This window comes from Tyto alba, unplaced genomic scaffold (genome assembly GCF_018691265.1).
Source record: "Tyto alba isolate M040663 unplaced genomic scaffold, T.alba_DEE_v4.0 Super-Scaffold_44, whole genome shotgun sequence".
Classification (NCBI taxonomy): domain Eukaryota; kingdom Metazoa; phylum Chordata; class Aves; order Strigiformes; family Tytonidae; genus Tyto; species Tyto alba.
The window spans coordinates 1,340,034-1,359,552 of record NW_024881320.1 but is presented as its reverse complement, the minus strand read 5'-3'; the positions used below and the strand labels follow the sequence as shown (position 1 = coordinate 1,359,552).

At 56.7% G+C, this 19,519-nt stretch overlaps 1 protein-coding gene across 3 annotated transcripts in view; it reads left to right on the top strand.

Moving 5' to 3' along the window:
• The first annotated feature begins 1,084 nt into the window (after window positions 1-1,084).
• Window positions 1,085-19,519, top strand: part of SEZ6L (seizure related 6 homolog like) — a 47,719-nt gene continuing 29,284 nt past the window's right edge. For 2 of the 3 annotated variants that reach the window (XM_042805456.1, XM_042805455.1), the window contains exon 1: window positions 1,086-1,257. In XM_042805456.1, the coding sequence (XP_042661390.1) occupies window positions 1,191-1,257 (67 nt within the window). In that variant the 5' untranslated portion in view covers window positions 1,086-1,190. Of the gene's footprint in view, window positions 1,258-19,519 lie in introns of all 3 variants that reach the window. The other variant, XM_042805457.1, reaches the window with a different exon arrangement.

Genomic DNA, 19,519 nt, shown 5'->3' with positions numbered 1-19,519 from the left:
GGATTTGGGATATCAAGAGAAAGAAGCCTCTGTTCCTGTTCTTATCAAAGCCAGTGTAATTACAGTGTGTGCTCTGAGGAGCTCGGGAGGGGCTCTCAGCTTGCTGCAGCTGCCAGTGGCCGGGGCAGGGGGACAGGCAGGACCAGAGCGGGCCGGGAGCTCCTGGGAGCCATCAGGCACTGAGGCCAGGGAGCTCCGGGGTGGGGTGCTGAGCAGGGACTCTGTGCGCTGCTTCTTTTGCTGAAGGGCTGAGGAGAGTCCGGGGCTAACCCGTGGCCACAGTGCCAGCCCCACATTACTTGGGGGTCGGGGGGTGGGGGGGGCCCACACAGTTTCCACAGACTGGGAGCTCCCCATGTGCCCGGAGCCCATCGCCCCACCGCAGCTGGTCAGCCCCCTCCCAGCCCGGCTTTGCTGCCTTCAGCAGCAGGACCAGACCTTGGTGCACTCGTGATCTCAAGGGGTGCATGGGGGTGGTATCAGCCCCCCCCCCCCCAATAGCACCGCTGCCCTGTTCACAGCCAGCTTTTGGGGAGCCCAAGGGGAGGGGAGGGGGGGTAAGGCTGGGCTTAAGCAGGGAGGTGAGAGGGGCTTGGCGTGCTGAGAGGGGTTTGGGGTGCTGAAGGGGGGGCTTGAGGTGCTGAGAGGAGTTCGGGGTGCCATGGGGGTTTGGGGACAAGGGTCAGTGAGGTGATACAAGAGACTGGGCACAGGCTGGGCCAGGGCCTGCGGTGGGGAGCACTGATCAGGCTGGGGGGCTCCGGGAACCGGGGAGAACCGGGGAGGCTGAGTGAGGGAAGCCGTGGGGGGCTGGGGGGGAAGCCGGGGGAGCCCCGGGCTTGGGGCAGAGCAGCGGGTCGGCGCGGCTGGGTGGTGGGGTAGGGGCGGGGAGGGGGGGGGGGGGGGCCCGGGGGAGCCGCGGGCGGGGCCCGGAGCGCACGGCGCTACGCGGGGGCCGGGGCGGCCGGCGGCGCCCTCCCCCGCCGCTCGCTTCCGCGCCTCTCCGCGCCCGCTCCGCGCCGAGCCGCCCCGCTCTTCTCCGCCCCTCCCGCCGCGCCCGCTCCCCCGCGCCGGCCCCGGCTCCGGCGGCAGCGCCCGCCCCCGGCCCCGCTCGGCGCGGCGCGGCGCGGCTCGGTTCAACGCGGCTCAGCGCGGCTCGGCTCGCAGCAGCGCGGAGGCTCCGCCGCACCATGCCGGGGCCCCGCGGGCTCTGCCTGCTCGCCCTGCTGCTGGGCAGCCCCGCGGCCCCGCGCCCAGGTAAGCGGGGCGGAGCGGGGCGGAGCGGGCCGGGGCTGCGGCGCGGAGCCGAGCGGGGCTCCCCGCGAAACGGCCGCCGGGGCCCTTGCGGCTCCCGGCCGGGGCTGGCGGAGCGGGGAGCGACCGACCGGGGTGAGGCGGAGGATGGGGGGGGGGGGGGGGGAGGGGAGGGAGCGGGGGGGGTGGGGGTGATGCAGCCGGGACCGGCTGTGCCACCCCCCGACCGGGCTTCTGCTGCTCCCCGGGCCGGGATGAAACTTCTGGCATTGCCGGGAGAGCTCAGCACCGGCACCGGCACCGGCGGCGGCGGCGGCGGCTCAGCACCGCGGGGCGGACAGCTCCCGCCGCCGGGGGCCGGATCCTGCCGGGGCCGCTCCGCGGAGCCGCGTCCTGCCCGGCAACCGACTGCGACCGGGGACCGTGTGCCCCCCGGGGAGCTGTGCCGGACCCTCCGCCTCCCTCCCGCAGGGACAGCAGCCCGGCTGTCCCCAGACCCCGGTGTCCCCACCTCTCGGGTGTCCCCCTCCCCACGGTGTCCCCAGCCCCCCGGTGTCCCCAGCCCCCTGGTGTCCCCATCCCCCCAGTGTCTCCAGCCCCCCAGTGTGTGTCCCCAGACCCCCAGTGTCACCAGCCCCTGGTGTCTCCAGCCCCCCGGTGTGTGTGTCCATCCCCCCGGTGTTGCCATCCCCCCATTGTCTCCAGCCCCCCGTGTGTGTCCCCAGCCCCCAAGTGTCCCCAGCCCCTGGTGTCTCCAGACCCACAGTGTATGTCCCCAGCCCCCCAGTGTCCCCAGCCCCGCAGTGTGTGTCCCCAACCCCCCCAGTGCCAGCTCTCTGCCGATGTTCCTGTCCCAGCGGCTTGGGCACACAGGGGATGGCCGTGGGGTGGTGAGTGTTTTTCCCAGGGGCTGCGTGTTCATTCCACGTGTTTCACGTCTCCACACAAATCCGCTCCCTCTCACTTTCCCACTGCCGTGATGACAGAACCAAGAATAGGCTCCGGGACCCGGCTGCGGGTGACTTGACAAAGTCATGGCAAACTAGCGCGGTGCTCGGAGGTCGTTAAATTGGTGCCTGCTCCTGGTCTCTCGGAACTGGAAGGCTGCGGGCCCGCAGCAACCGGGTTTTGGTGTGCTGGTTACCAGTACAGACTGGGCAGAGGAAGACGGGAGAGGCTGGTGCCTGCCTGTGCTGCAGTGGCTGTGCAGGGCCCGGGAGGCTGACCCCTGCGGCCGACAGTGTGGTTGTAGCCAAGATTAACAGCTCCTGGTGTCAGGAGTGCTGGGCAGTGCTGCCTGCCTGGCTTTGTTTTCTGGTCAGATTGCATTCAAAGACTTGGACTTTTTTGTGTTAAACCCAGCTCTCCACAAAGAGACTGTATTACAGAATCCATCCTTCTTTCTGGGTAACAACAAAAATGGGCTTTAGATTATGGCATTTTCTCTCTCACCTGCATGGTGTATGGACGTGCTCGTACATATGAAGGAATCAGATCTGAAGTCTCTACCCACAATTGCTGGCATCCTGTTTCAGCGTCAGAACAAATGGAAAGACACGTTTCTCCAGCGTGTTACACAAACGCTCTCGTCCAGGCTGCTGGTGAGCTGCTGCGGGAGATGTGTGTGCAGAGAGAGCGATAGTCCCCGTGGTGCTGGGGGGGGGGACTGGGGGAGCTGGGCGAACAAACGGAGCGAGTGCAGGGCCCAGTATGGGGCTTACAGCTCTGCCACTGCCTCGTGCCCTGGAGGCAGGAGGGCTGCCCCAGGCCCGAGCAGCCGCGGGGAGCCCCGGCAGGCAGCCCAGCTCCTCCGGAACAAGATTTGGCCCTTATGGCAAGCACGATCTGTCATCAATCTCAGGGTAGCAGAACGCAACGTACTGAACTCCTCTTTCCTTGGCAGAGGGAGCTGATAAATAGTTGACCCTTTACAGGGTTTGGTGAATTATTGCTGTAAAATCCCAAACTCCTGCACACGCAGCCCCGGAGCCGGCAGTGACGTGGCACCTCTCCCGGTGCTGGCGGGGGGGTGGGGTGGGAGGTTTGTCGATCTGTTTGCAGGAGGTCACAGCCGGGGCCCAGATTAGCAAACCCCGCTGTTGGCAAACTGCGAGGGGCAGCAGGATCAGACCCTGCAGGGAGATGGTTTGTCGTGCTCCATCTGCTTGCTCTTTCGGTTCGTCCTTTCAAGGAATAACTAATTTCACATGACTTGCACCCATCGCTTGCTCGGCTGGTGGCTTTTTGGTGCTTTGCACCCGTGGAGCCATTTAGATCAATAGAGAGGAGGTGTGAAAGCCTCTCCTCCCGGCATCCGCTTGCACCCACCCACCAGCGCGGAGCACAGCGACAGAACAGGCAGCAGAGGCACGTCCCTTGGCGAGGACTTGTGCCAGGAGGCTCCGGGCGGCAGCGTGCACGGGTAGATGGGCACAGAGATTTCTTTGGCACGGTGTGAATGCGGCAGGCAAACACGGGGTGCACGGGCAGCCCGGCGGCTGCGGGCAAGGAAGGCGGCAAGGCTGTCGGTGCTGCCTGGGAGGGCTCAGGCTGGGACCCGGGCTTGGCAAAGCCGGGCTCTGGGGACAGCGGGGGCACGGCCGGACACCCCGGGAGATCCCGGGTTACCGAACAGATCCCGTTTAGGGTGGTGGTGGCGATGCAGAGCCGTGTCCACTAGAGGTTGTGATGAGACCAGCAAATCCCTCCCGGAGCACAAGTGCGACTCGGGGAGGCGGGGGGGGGGGTGCTGAGCACCCGGCGCCTCCATAGCCACATCAGCTGCGCTCCCCCTTCTTTTCTTCAAGGCGTTCGGGCCCCTCCGGGGGCTAGTTGTCACGGCGGATTAGCGAGTCACAGAGATTCCGCCGGCTTTGTGGTGAGCGCGGCACCACGGGAGAATGGTTCCAGAAAATCAGGTGTGTCCAGCAGGAAGGAAAACGGAGCGTGAACTCGGCGAGGGCTGCAACAAGTGCGCGGGGTTGCTCTGACTGCACCGCGAACCGTGACACCGCAAGCAGTGAGATAATAGTACTGCCAGCGGGCTGTGCGGCCGGCGATAACGGGGAAGGGAATTTGTCTGAAGGGGGGGTATCAGAGGCCATAATAAATATCTCCTCTTCCTTCTCTCCTCGGCAGGAAGAACGAGGAAAGTCTGGATCAGTAGCAAATGAATTTAATACCTCTTATCCTTCTACTTCTCCTGTATTCTTGCCATTATGAATATATAAAGATACTATTTAAAGTGTATGTTTTGTGGATGTTATGGTGTCACAGATGTTTCCTGCTATACATTTTTAACTCCTCAGTCAGTGAGGAGTTTGGTACAAGTATTTGGGGCTGAAGAGGCAGGCTGTAGACCAGTGAAGCTAAATATGCTCACTTGGCATACAGAATGCCACACAGAGGTCTTAGAAAAGCAAACCATGTAAAAAGGCAAGCACGGAACATATCAGTGTATAATTCATCCCTTGTAGCTCTAAGTCAGATCATGCTGGGATCAGAAATTAATAGATAATAAGGCAGATATGAGGCAGTACGCACAGAGGTGTGCCAGGGCATCGCTGGGTGGGTAATGCAGGCATTAATATTGGCTGGTGGGAGCTTGGCATGGCCAGCGGGAGGGCAGGGCTGTTCCTGGGGTGGGCAGGGGGTCAGAGCCCAGCACGGCGGCGCTTTGTTATCCCATTTTGTACAAACAGCTTTTATTCTTTTTTCAATGAAATGGGCTCTATATGATTAAATAACATGCAGCTTTTGATTTAGTCTATGAGCAGCCTCAGAAATCAGTGTATTTTACATCTTCTGTCATTGCAATGAGTACAGCTAGTTCCAGTGGGCTCTGGAAAGAAAAAAAAAAAAAAAAAAAAAAAAAAAAAGACTAACCTTCTGTGAGCAATCCAAAAGTTATTTACTTGATGCGATTTTATTTTTCAAATATTTGAAAGTGGTTACTGAACAGTAAAATACGCTCCAAGGAAATCCTGTTACAAAACACAGGCTATATTTTAATTAGCATAACGTGCAGTTACATGACTGGAACTGGAGCCTGCCAATAAATGCATCTTTTGGGAGTTCAGATAGATGTCTATAGAAAATACAGCGGGAGCACTGGCTTTCCAATTTTCCAGTCCATCAGGATGGATTTACACTCCTGTCAGGGGTATGAAATTGCTGAATTCAGTGGTGAGAGCTCTGTGTCTTTAACCACTTGACTCGCCAGGCGCGGGGGGCTGCATGAGGTGGGAAGTGTCTCTGCTTCGCTCCGAGGGACCCAGCGGGTTTGGGGGGGCTCGCCCGCCAGACAGGCAGGGTCAGTCCCAGCCCCCCAGCCCCCCGTCAGGGCTTCAGCAGAGCAGGCACCAGGATAACCACACCGGTACGGGGCACGGGCCATTCCTCTTCAGCAGCGTTTGGGGTCAAAGTTGATGTTTCCAGTGGGCTGCGGCTCAGGAACAGAAACCCCGGGGTGCAGCACCCATGGCTGTGGGGCTGGGGACCTGCCTTCCCTCCAGGCATGGCCTCGGGGCAGCAATGGGGAGGAGCGTGTGTTCCGGGGTGTGTGTGTGTGTGGGGGGGGGGGGGGGGGGGGGGTGTTAGGTCTGCCCGGGGGGGTGCAGAGCAAGCTGGGCTGCAAACAAAAGCGTTTCAACGTCCTGGCGTTGGAGTGCTGGGCCAGGACCGACGTCCCTCAGGGAGGGAGCAAGCAGAGCCCAGTAAAGCTGCTTTTCCACTGATGCTTTCAGAGGGAGGTCACACACACCCGGCCAAACCAGCCAGAAGAAAATGCCACCGGACCGCTGGCAAAGAGGCGCAGGAGGACAGGGAGCCCCCCTGCCACCCCCCCAGCAGCACCCGCCGCGCAGGGGGCTCATTTCTACCTCTGCCCAGCTGAAGGGAAGCAATGTTTGGCAAACGATGTGATTCAAAAAGAGCCAGGACAGGCTTTAAGATGTCCTAAAACACTGGTCCCCACAGAGCTGGAGCTCTGTGATCCCAGCCTGGGATGTCTGCAGCCAGGCCGTGCTGCAGCGAGGCCCTGGGGACAGGTCTGTGCTGCCCGCCGGGAGGGAGAGCAAAGCAGAGAGCACCGGGAAGGCTCCAGGGGGGGCTGCAGGGGGGCGAGGGAGGGTTTGGCATCACTCGGACTCAGGTTGCTGTGGTTCAGCTGCTGCTCGTAACTGTCTTCGGTGGCTTTCCAGAGCCCTTCCCAAAAGGAGCTGCTTCACAAGTTCATTTTTCATGCTGGTGCACACATGAGCGATGCCTGGAGCGGGTGCAGGGGGGAGACCTGTGTGACACAGGTGCCTCGGCTGCTCTCTCTGCAGCCCCGAGTCCAGCTCAGCAGCCAGGTCACTCACTCTGTGTGGGCCAGCATGAAGTGAAGGAGAAATGCTTTTCAGAAAGCAGCCCTTTTCTGCTGAGGTGCTACGGGAGGGTGTCCTTAATTTCGGCAGACAGGCCGCCAGCTGCCTGTCTGTCGGTCTCGTTTCACAGCTTGTTAACAGACAAGTTGTTAAGGATGTTCTTGCACTGCCCTGTGGGGCTGGTCCACTCCGCATCCTGCTCTGGTGAAGATCTGTCTGTTCCAGCCTTGCCCCGGCAGGAGAGGAGAGCCCAGGACAGACGGACACTCACTCGGGGAGCTTCTGCCTGCCAGCCCTGAGCCCACACCTTTCAGCAGCTCTCCTGAAGAAAGCGGAGCTGCTCAGGCAGGACGGGCTGCTCGCCTGCTGCCATCCTCCAGAGCAATTGCTACAGCTACCGCGCCGCTGGGAAGATGAAGAAGGGGAATAAATGAACTTCTGATACTTGCAGTGACCCCCTTGTCACCCGGCTCTGGTACCTCTCAGATTTCATCCATAAGAATTTCAGAGATCAGAGGAGATCCACCGAGCTGGGCAGCTGGAGGAGCCGACAGGAGCCTGGGGTGGAAGAGGCAAAGCTGGGAAACAGCTGGGGAAAGGGAGACACATTTTCTGTAACAGAGAGCGAAGCGTGGTGGATTTCGAGCAGAGCCTATGGCACAGGCTTGATAAGGAAGTGCGTACACTGTTTATCTTCGACTTAGCCACGGTCCCTATGGCTGGGGGGATGCTTGAGCAGTCACAGCTGGCACCTGCGTCCTGACACAGCTCGGTGCACCCTGGCAGCCCTGGGACCCCCAAAAAACGGGAGTGCGAGTGATCAGCAAGGAAATGCCAGAAACTTTAAAATTTGGGGGCTGCTGCTGGTGCAGACAGGGAGGGCTCCTCCTGTGCTTTTGAGAAGACACTATTCCTGCCCAACGTCTTTCTTAGATGACATGGATGTGGCATAACCAACCCTTTGAAGGGTGCTGCTGTGGGTTAGCGTCACGCCGGTGAAGCTGCTGGAGTTGAGCTGATTTGTAAGAGCAGGGACCCAGCTGAGCGGTCCCGTCCTTGTCTGCGGCCAGAGCGTGCAGGGGGGGCCGGAGTTTGGCCCCATCGTCCCAGCCTGGCTGGGTACAAGAGCAGAGAGGGGGGTGACAGCCCCGTGGCACGGGGGACCCTCCGCTGCAGTGCTCTGTCCCCGCGGTGGCTGGGGGGGGTCAGGGCTGTGGGCACACAGGAGTAACGCCACCGTGTGCTAAGGAGCTGCTTTCCCCTCCGTTCCTTCTTTTGCTTGCTGAAATTCCTGGCTGTGGTGCAGCTGTGGCTGATGTGCTCACAGTGAGGGCAGAGAGCACAGCCCTGACTTAGTCTTTTTTTTTTTTTTTTTTTTTTTTTCTCCTCCTTTTTCTTTCCCTGGGGAGAGGCCAGAAAAGCAGCTGACCAAAAGAGACCCAAGTGCTGGCTGAACCTGGCGCTTTCCTGATGCAAAGCAAGGGAGCCCTGCCTACATTCCCCAGGTCTGTGCTGTGCAGGGACAAGCACAAATTTGTCAAGACCTTCCTCCCTTTTCCCGATCCCAGGATCCATCACCTGCACTAGAAGGTGTCCAACCCCTGGATAGCCCAAGCAACTCCCCCAAGGCAGGGCCATGGGCTTGGCTCTTCATCCCTTCTGGCAGGGGTAAGGGTGCAGAAAGGAAAAGGGCATTAGCCCCCCGGACAGATGGCTGCAGCAGGAAGGTACAAGGAAACTTTCTGCAACCAAAAACCAAGCTCCAGGCAGCGGGGAGGGAACGTATGAGCAGCCTGGCCACTAAACCTGGCTCTGAAAGTGTGATTCCAAATGCGAAGCTTTAGTCTGGAAAGGGAATTTGATGCCAAATGCAAAGGCATCCAAAAATTCAAGTGTGACAGAAGGAATATCTGTGGGGATGATCCCGGAGCAGTGTAATCTGCTCGGCAAAAAGGATTTTCACATCCCCATCTCACTGTCTTGCACACTCGTGCGTGAAGTGCCAAAGCAAGGAGCCGAGACGCTGGGAGTGGCAGCTTGGTGACCCCAGAGAAGGGACAGCAAACGTGGTCCCCAGGGCTGCCGGGGATGTCTCGGGGACGTCTGTCAGCCCATCAGCAAGGGACCTGGCACTGCCGTGGAGAGCTGGGGCAGAGCGGGCAGGAGCGGACGGGCAGGAGCTGGGTCCCCTCTGGGCTGGCAGGAGTTGGGGGGATGGCGGAGCCGGCCAGAGGAATCTCCTGCGGGGTCCTCGGCAGTCGCTGTTGGGCTCTGTGTAGTTCTGTGGGCAAAGCAATAAACTGATAAAGATACTAAATCAGTCTGAGCATCCAGTCACTAATGAGACAGGAATAACGGGGGGGGAGTGAGGGAATGTTCTGGAAAGTGGTCAACTTGGGGTGATTTCAGAGCTAGCCAGAACAGCTGAAAATATTTAAAATTCAGAAGAGAATCTCCATCTGACGTTTTAGGGTGGATTAATGGAGCATGTCAGCATTTTGTGGATGAGATCCTTCATCTCGGGTAGATGGGTGGCTGGGGGACAATACCGGAGGACATCACTACTGATATCCCCTCCACTGCCTTCCTGCAGCCTGCAGCTCTTCCCCCAGCAGCGGGGCTGCATGACGAGACGTAGGAACAGGGCTTGCATTTTCTGATGATGGTTTAAATGCAATTTCAGTAAAAAATCAGGCTATTCCTGACAGTCCTAAACTTCCATTTGCAAAGATACCGAGTCTCTGAGTTGAAAAGCACGATCCTTAACAGCCTCCCGGTGCTCTCAGCACACCGGCAGCATCCCCGCCCACAGCGAGGAGCTCTGCAAATACAGCAGAGCAGATGTCTGCTGGGACACATCAGCTGTCCTTTCCCCCATTGCACAGGCTACAAACGAGGGAAGGATTTAAAATAAGAAAGGTAGATGGTGCTAACAACTTTAAAATTGTGATCCCTGCTGTTGGCGGGGCGGGGGGTGCACGGCTCTGGCAGCCTGGTACCCGGGCAGGCCTGGGGTGGGATGCGACACGGTGCTCCGGCCCCGAGAGCATCCTTAGAGACCTCAGAGTATTCCCAACAGGAATTAATCTGGGTTAGTCAGCCCCAGAGCAGAGGGGTAATGCTGCCCAAAGCAGCCCCCGGCCTGCAAAGCCGCCCCCAAACCTGGCACCCCGAGATGTGGAAAACCTGCTTTCCAGACCACACGAGCCCCGTCAGACACCTTGGTTCTCTTCGTCCCTTAGCATCCATCTAGATTATTCATGCAGCAGTTTCTAAATTGCTGTTGGACACTATATTTACATAAATATGTGAGCCAATGAGGTCTAAAACCCTGGTGAGCTCTAAATGGTGTATTAGGTTTTGGAAAGAGGATTTTATCAATTTACTGAGAGTACAAATCAACAGAGCAGAATTTACAAACCCATCAAAAAGCGAGGTGACAGTTTGGAATTAATCGTCTGCCCGAGGCACACGATGTACCTCCACAAACATCTCCCAGCATAAATATATTTGAGAAATAGTGAAGGAAAATGTAACTTCTAATGCCTTTGTACACTGCCAGTGAAACGGCTGCAGCATCATCGGGGAGATGAATGGAGCTAATGTCATTGGGAAGGTGCTGCCGCCTCCTGCTTTATTTTTATCCAAGACTCAGTCCCCAGCCTGCAGTGAAATATTTCAGTTTGTCTTTTTGCCAGAATTTCCCCAAAAGAAAATTTTCCCAATAATCTCTCTTCCTCATTGATTCTTTTTTTTAAAAAAAAAAAAAAAAAAAAAAATCATTTTAGTTTCTCCTCCACTTCTTGGAGCAGCACCAGAGCCAGCGCATCCCCGGGGTGGGGCGGTGCTGGTGGGTGGCTGGGGCTCTGGGACAGTAACCGGCACTGCCTGGGGCTGTTTGTGCAGCGATGGGTGCGGGGGCCGGGGGTTTCCTGGGGCGCGGTGGGATGCTCCACCGTCCCAGACCGGCAGCAGCACTGCTCTTCTCGGGGGAGCCGAGCTTTCTGGTGTTTGCTGGGCAACGGCACTGGAGAGAAAACAGCTTTTGGTCTCCCAACCCAGCGCAGCATCCTACCAGCACGATTCCTGCTTTTCCTGGGCCCTTTGCACCACGAGAGGCAGCGCAGGATCCGTGCAGGAGCTGGGGCTGCTCTCCCAGAAGAGGTTTAGAGCTGACACTTGGATTAAATCAGCGAGGCAATTTCAATTAAAAGCAAACTTTCTAAGCTATCTAATAAAAAAATATAAAGGCTTCTTTTCAGCTTTTGTTTCCCCGTACACAGAGGAGCCCATGCCTGCCAGCGGTGAAATGGCTGTCTTTATTGTGTAGATGACTGTGAAGGACACAGGCTGTGTTCCCATTTAGGAATGCATTGAGGCTTTCTTGGAATTCATTAGGAAAGGTAGGGAGGGAAGGGTGCAGCAAAACAAGAGCCCTTGCAGCTGCAGCCTTAGGCTCTCCTGACAGCGACACAGGGGAGGATCAGCCTGCTTCCCCAGAGGCAATTCTTTTCAGTTTTTTCACTGCACAACGTCTTTTACAACATCTAAATTCAAAAGCATATTCCATCCCTCTAGTTAGGGCTTTATCTAGAGTCTGTACTGAAAGGCAGGCTGCACCACCAGTAGCCCAGCAGCTCGCTCCAGTATCGCCACAGCCGTGGTCCCTGGCAGAAGCCACCACCTCTCCGGAGCCGGGGTAGCTATGCCAGATGTTGGCATCTGCACCCCTCTTCTCCAGGCTTTTGTGGCGTTTGCGTATGCCCAAAGCTTTCATGGAGCCGAGGTGCGGAGCTCTGTGTGCCCACCAGCCTGCACAAGCAAGGGCAGAGCATTTGCAGAGCCGTTTTGAGGTGTTACCAGCGTGGCGAGGGGCTGGGCAGCGTGGAGCACAGGCTCAGCACCGCTGGCAGAGGCGTGCGGGCACCACGCTCCGAGGACAGCATCGCTGCTGCTCCATCGCCCTCAGCAGCCACCAGGAATGGTCCCCGGGGAGCCAAGCTGAAGCAGCACCAGCAGCTCCCTCTGCTCACCCGTGACCCACCAGACATCCAGCGTTTCCTGCAGGCTCGGGCACCGTGCCTGCCTCAGCGTTACGCCTGGATCTGGAAAAAAAAGTGCCAGCCTCAGGAATCATCAAGGCTGCTTGTTTGCAGCCCCAGCATTGTTGCCTTGGCCACCCGTGCCGCGAGGAGCCAGCTCTTGCAAACCAAAGAGATAAAAGCAACACAGCAGAAACACGGACGCGGCGATGGGAAGAAGGAGGTGCTGGGTGCTCCGGGCCACCAGGTGCTGCTGGTGAAACACGATGGGGAGATGCTCCGTGGTGGGAAGAGCCCGGCTCTGCCAGAGAGGATGCAGCACAGGGCGGTTGCAACTCATCTGCCCTCCTTGGGACATTGTCACCCAACCACACAAATTGAATTGAGTCATGGCAAATAACGTCTCATCGAGTGACTCAGATTATCCAAGCGGGCTTCCACGGGCAAGGGCTGTATTTTTCCACATTTTCACTCCACATGCATCAAACTGGCCTCACTAGCAAAGCCTCTCTTAAATTATACAGCTTTGCATCTTTGATCAAAACAAGAAACCTGAGTGAACAGTGAAGGCACCAGTCTGCTTAAAGTCAGGACTGTGAGCCCAGAGTTAGAGTCAACTCTGAAGAAGGCATTCGGCTCTGAAAAATTCCCTCCTAAGACCCCAGCACTGTTCCTGGCTACAGGCGAGAGCATTCTCTGGTGGAAAATACACGTTGCAGGCTTATGCTGAACCTGCTGCTGCTCTTCCTGCTCCGATAAAATCAGCTGCTGTGTTTTTCATGAGCAAACAGCCCTAACCCCCAGCCTCCTGACCAGCTGCTGCTCTGGGCTACGCTGCATCTTGTGGGTTCCTACCGAGAACCTGCAGCCCCAGGATGCGACCATCTCTCTGGGGGGGGGTGATGCCCAGAGAGGTGCTGAGACATGGGGCAGGTTGCAAGAGGCAGACGGTGGGGCCTGAGCCCAGGCAGCCCTGCGGCCGCTGCCCACCCTCCCTGCCAGCTCGGAGTGGGACCTGAGGGGACCGTCCCCACGCAGGGACAGCCCAGGTCCCCTTCAGCAGCAGCTGGTCCTTCCCTGAGCATTTAATATTGCATGTCAGAATGGCAATCCTTAAAACCAGGTTTACTTCTCAGCTGTGCTTATTTTAATCATACTATATTACTATCAAAAGTGCATTAAAAATTACGATTACCCTGTAGGAACATAAACAATAGCAGCAGTAGAAAAAAAACTTCTCCGAGCCGGATGACACACTGTTTTTTATAATTTGCTGATTCATTACCTGCTGGGAAGAACAGAGTCAGGTACTTTCTCACTGCATTTCCCAATCAGCAGGGTGTGTCAAAAATAATAATATTGCCAGGAGACATGCACAGGCGCCGGTGATGTGACATGCGTGTTTTACAAGAATGTATGAGGAACATCTGACAAAGCCCCCTCTCTCCACACGCTGATTCAAATATCAAAGCTTTTCCGGAGAGGCTTGTCGAGCACCGCTCCTCCCCGAGCTGGGGTGGCACGGCAGCTCCGGTGTCACACGCCGCCTGAGCCGCTTTGATGGGAGCAGAAAAGCTGCAAACTGGAAAGCTGTCCCCCCGCAAGAGAGCCCAGTACTCCCACAGCACAACAGGGTCCAGCACACCCACCCCACGGGAGGGCTGGTAGCAGAGAGAAGCCTCAAGGGCCGGCACTTAAGGGCTTTCTCATTTAACTCAATCCAGCTGTGATTAATGAACAAACCAGGCAATCATTTACATCTTTGTGGCTTCTGATTTTTCTATTTAAGGAATTCTTGGGGGGTGTGGAAAGGTGATATTGCCTAGTCCCTCAAAAGAGAGATGTGCTTCTGTGACCTTTGTCAGCATCCTTGTACGTGCTCCCGGGGTGAATCACAGCAGAGGGACAGCAAAGCCCCTGGGGGGGGCACAGCACCCCTCACCTGGGATGGGGAGGGAGGGGTGAGAGCGCCCTGAGCCTGATGGGACCCAGCTGGAGCCTGGGTGCAGGTGGGGCAGCTCTGATGTGGGGGGCACAGGAGATCAGTAGGGGGGTGACCTTTGGTGAGCATCTGCTGCGAGGAACGACAGCGGGGGCATGGTCTCTGCCACGGTCCAGCCAGAGGACCAGATCCTCTTTGCTTGTTTATGACACGCTTTTAGCCTTCTGCTTCTCCGTTTTGGGGGAACACGGGGGTTTCCTGGGCGCTGGTGGTGCCCTGGGAGCAGAGGACCAGATGCCCAGCACCTCATTGGGCTCGTTAGTGGGGCCCAGCAGCCGTGCCTGCCATCGCTGCCCGAGCAGCCCTCGTGCATTCTCAACAAAGAGCCTGTCATCTTTGTTCCCAATGTACTTGTACCCCCACAAAGACTATCATTATCCTTTCTGATATAATTAAGATCAATCAAACGGAATAATAGAGCAGAGGTCAAGGAAGGCTGTTACTTCTTCAGGGAACAAGGGGCTGCTTTTGTCAGAAATGCTAGGGAGCCAGCTTAATTGTTCTAAATTTCAGAAATTATGAACATGCCTTATAATTGCATGTCCTCCTGCACTGGAGGGAGGAGGGACCTGGGAGAGGCTTTGTCTTGGAGCACACTGCCTGGCCCCATGGAGAGCTCTCACCCTGAGAGCAGGGCACCCCCCACCCGAGGGGCAGTACCAGGGAATTAGCTTTTTGTCAGGGTCTGCTGGGTCATGTCATCGACACTGGGCTGGTAGGAAACTCTGTGCCCTGTGCCTGCCCAGCCGGTGCTGTATGGGTGCACACGGGTGCGGAGGGATGTGGAAAGATGCAGAGGGATGTGGAGGGATGCGGAGGGATGTGGAAAGATGCAGAGGGATGCAGAGGTGGTTGGAACCAGGCAGAGGACCAGGCAGGGCTGAGGGCTGCACCCTACCCCAGGAGTGAAGGCACTGCTGGTGCTTGCCATGCAGGAGCACCATGCTTCTCTCCTGACATCCCGATAGCTAACGAAAATATATTTGCTATCTGTATTAATTAAAATAAAGTGCAGCGGCTCATCATTAGGCTCTGTGGGAGAAGTTGTACATAGGTTATCATCATCCAGCACGGCACAGTGCAGAAATGGAATTAGTTCTGCCAGGACATCTTTAAAGCACAAATCACTGATGACTGATACAGCTGACAATTAATTATATTAAAAAAAAAATAGTGTCAGTGGAAATGAAGCAAGGACTGAGATGAGCACCAGGAGCGGCCCAGCTTCCCAGCAATGATGGACCTGGGGTGGGCTGGGCACTGGCCCAGGGTCCAGGGCAGGGCAGGGTGGTGAAGCCAGTGCCACCCCCAAGCTGTGGCTCTGCTCCTAGCTGAAAGGCTCCATTTTCAATGAGAAAAAAAAAATAAAAAAGAAAAAAAAAATTGTATATTTCTTCAGCCAAATCTTGTCTGAAAACAGGTTCATTTCTGGAAAAGTGAGCCAGTGCACCAGTGCATCCCGCGGCACGGCGAGGCTGGACACGCGGTGACGTGCTGGGCGCTGCGGTGCCGTACGGAGCTGAGCGGCGGGCTGTGCCGGCTGCCACGGGGGACCTGCCGTGCTGCCAACCCCAGAATTGTTTTGACATAATGAGGATTCGGCAGCTGAAATGCAGTTTATTACTCTCTTTAGAGGGAAAATACTAAGTGATGGAGGGGGTGACTGGCTGACAAACGGCATCTCGTCTGCCCGGCGGCGTTTGGGGTGGTTAAGTGGTGTTGGGGAGCAGAGCGTGTCCTGTCCCTCGTCCCCGCACGTTTTTGAGCTGGGATCACCCTGCTCTGCTGGGAACTGGGAGCACCGGGCTTTGCCCTAGTTACTAACAGCCTCGGCGGCGCAGCCCATCCCTGCAATCGATGGAGTCCAATAACTGTAATAACCACAAACATCAGTAACCCAACACTTTCCCTGCCTTCCTGATTGCTAGCAGCGGGACTGTTCGCATTCTGTCAGGAATCATTAGACGCCAGAGCTACATAATTTCAGAGGAGTACAACAGGGTCTTTTCAAGGGCACTCTGCAGTTGCAGGCAGTGGCAGGCAGCAGGCAGGCAGGTTTCTGCACAGCCTCCATGAGGGGATAAAACACAAAGAAAAGCATGGGTTGGGAAAAAGTTTCTCCCTCCAGGGCAGCTCCTTCAGGGAGATGCGGGCTGCAACTTTCAGTGGGACTTACTGACCCCAATGCCCGGCCCAGCAAAAGGCAGAGCTGAAATCCCATTTTGTCCCTAGGGAGGGAGAAACAGGCCATGCACGGGGACCAGGGGATGAAGGCACAGCCTGGGGTACAAGGAATCCCCAGCCCTATCCCCCTTCCCTCACCCTGAGCATCCCCAGCTCTGCCTGCCTCTCCCCTGTGCATGGTGTGATCGCGGGTGCTGCATCCCTGCGGTGGGAAAAGCCCAGTTTGTTCGGTGGGGAGACCAGAAAAATATCATGTACCACTGTGCCAGGCTTCGCCTGCACTGCCCTCATTGTTCCAAGGCACCTCTGCACCCCAGGAAGGTGGCCAGGACCTGGTGGGCTTCAAATCCCACCCTGAGATGCCTCAGGGCATCTTTTGGGGTAATCCAAAGAAAAGTACATGCTTTTGGGGTACCCCTGGAAAAACCCGTGGGAGGACAGCAGCCACGGGCAGCAGCAGTGCTGGCTGCATCCTCCCCTGCTGCTACGGGGGGAGGCAGAGATCCGAGCCCAAGGAGGCTGCCTGGATCTGTTCTTCCCTCAGGAGCTTGGACTAGAGCCACACCGTGATTCCTCTTACATCTTGCAAAAGAAATACAAAGCATTGCCAAACAGATTTGGCAAAAGGCAGCTCAGCTCTACCCCATGCCTTGCAGTCGATGCAGAAGCTGTGCCGTTAGCTCGGGCAGAAATCAAATCCTCCGGCTTCCCTAGCCCGAGGAGCGCAGGGCAGCGATGCTGCGGCACGAGCTCAGGGCTGTTCTGGTCACCCAGATCTCTAACGTTCTATTGTCATTTCATATTTCCCACTCTGGAGTGGAAATCAAATCAAAACAAGCCGTGAACACACTCCAGACAGGTAGAACAATGTAAGGAGGCTTTGAATAGTCAGATAATTCATGGATGTGACTGCCTGGAAGTGAGACCTTAAATGATTTATAGCTAGGCAGACAAATAGCCATCTATTATAATTAGACTAAACTTTGTCTCTCCAGTTGTTTTATGGCTGTGTATCTTGTAATTGTTTCCCAGCCGTCCCCAGACACAGGGAGTTTTAACTAAAACCAGAGGACGATAGCTTGTGCGGTTCTGATGGGTGCCCGTCTCAGCCAAGGGAGGGATGGCCGGGGACACGAGCGCGGTGCAGTGCAGGTGCTCAGGACCGAGGGACCCTGTTTGGAGCCCGCAGAGCCCCTGCTTGGCATGGCCAAGGGATGCTCCTGCTGCTCAGGGACATTTGTGCAACAGGGAGAGGAGGTGTTGGGGGGCAAAGCCCCCTGGCCGTGGTGGGCTCACCTGCCCAGGCAGCTGGGATCACCACGGCACTGGGCTCGGGGCTGCAGGCACTGGGGGCTCCTGGTTTGCTCCCTGGGAGCAACGTCTCGCCTTAGAGCAGAGCTGCTGAAACCTGGGCGGCAGTCCTGCCGGGGCTCCTGCATCCCCTCCGTCGCCCAAAAGGCAGTGACAGGGCAGAGCAGCCCTGCCAACGCTTTGGCTCACACAGCACAGGCCTCGCGGGGTGCTGGCGTGGCACGGCACGGGCGAAGCCAAGCCCAGCCCAGCCGGGGCAGGAGCTCCCGTGGCGCAGAGCGGAGCACAAGCTGTGTTTCACAGGGCTGACCTGCTCCCAAACAGTTAATCGCAGCGCTCACTTCTCCAGATCTGCTCCGCTGCATCTTAACAGTGATGGGAGATTAATTATTTTAGTCTCAGATAGCTGACTAGAATGGGCTTTTTGTATCTAAATATACTCTCTCTTTAGGAATCCATTTAATTTTATACCCTGATATAGACAACTAGGCTGGATGATTGGTTGAGAAAGAAGGAGCTCCTCTTCCCCCAGTTCAATCTGTATCCTGAAAAGTTGCCAAAATACTCAATTTCCTCTCCCTGGGCAGGACCTGAGGAATGAGCATCCTGGCCGTGGAGCCCAGGAGAACCACAGGATCGATTTGCCTTCGTCCTTATGACAAACCCCTCTGGAGCAGGGATGCTCGGGGGCACATGGCAGCAGAAGATGGGAGGGATCAGGGGCACGGCCGGTCTCCCTCGCCCTGAGGTATCTGTGTTTGGTGCTGGCTGGGGCCAGCCTGGGGGTGCATCTGGCCAAGGTCGGAGGTTTGGCACCAGGGATTTACCAGGAAGACTAGAAAACTCTACAGGAAACTATTTGTACCTAGTGAGGCTCAGCTTTCAAAAAAAATTAATTACTCCTTGAAACCACCCTGTTATTTGTTTCAGACAGGCCTATCCACTCATAACAAGGCACAGACCATGTCTTCCTTACATTTTATACTATAAAAAACTGCAGTGAACTCAAGTAAACATCTGCATCAAAGTACTGCTATCTCTAATGGCTTTGCTCCCCTGCTCCACAGTCCCCAGCAGCCCGTGTATCTCTGCTGAAATATCAGAATAATTAATAACACCCATCAGCTAGGGAGGCAGCAACAGCAGTACGGAGGAGCCGGGACAAGTCAGCACGTGACAGGTCTTATCGTTTCCACACTGTAAATCTCTTGATTCCTCCTTAATTGGATGAGCCTCTTTAATTCCAATTCCTCATTTGCTGCCATGAGGAGCAGCCACCCGGCTTGGGGGCACTTACATCCCTTTGGGAAGGAGCCGGGCATTTCCCAGCACAGGCTCTGCTCATCCCTCATCCCCAGGGACTGGGGGGGGGGGGGGGGGGGGGGGGCTCTGCCAGGGCTGCTCTGTGCCGGGGGTGCCGGGTACCAGGGCACGGGAGTTCAGGGCATCGTGGGGACCCCCAGGCAGCAGCTCCTGGAGCGAGGGGGGAGCATCAGCGGGTCCCCCCCAAAGCCACAGGTGCAGCAGTTGCCCGTGGGGACCTGGCATGGCTGAAACAAATATCTCAGAGTCCAAGTCTCATCGATTCCAGCTCCGCGAAGCAGCACTGGGGAGGAAAATCCATTTTCCTCGTAGCTTGGAGAAGTGTGCAATTTCCAGGCATCTGTCAGGCCACTGCAGATCGTTCGAGCCATCACGAGCTTCTCTGGAGCACGGGAGGGAGAGGTTTGCAAGTTTAATTCCTGCATTCCCGGCAGCATCCTTGCTCCTGAGCGAAGCGAATCAGATGCAAGCAATATAGATTCGCCACTAAAGAGGGTTTTTAAAAGAGCATTTCATTATTGGAATATTACCCCCGCCTGCAAGCAGTCCTTGCCATAGAGCCCAAACCCACCACTCCCACCCATTAAAAGAAACCCCCTTGCCCGTGGCCAGTCCGTGGGGCTTTTCCAACCCATCTCAGCCCAGAGCTGGGGCCAAGCGTGGGTGTCCGCTGCCACCCAGGACCGTGTCCCAGCCTGGTATCCCTTGCCGACACAGCAGGTCCCCGAGCATCTCGCCAAGCCCCACCCGGACCAGAGGCAGCAGGTGCCGGTGAAGCGTCTTTCCACTTGTTTGCCTTTATCAACAAAAGCAGGTTTGCTGCCGGGCGGGCAGCGGGGAGGAGAGCCCGGTCCTTCCCGGCCACGGCTCCTCTGGCTGGGCACCGCTGCCAGCATCCTTGCCCGGTAATGAGGGGTTTCCATGGCAACCTTATTTGAGCATTGCTCGTGACACAGATGTAAATTTTAAAATGAAATATTTAGACCACGGTCCTAGGAGCATAAATAAACCCCTGCACATGGCCAATTTAACAGCAT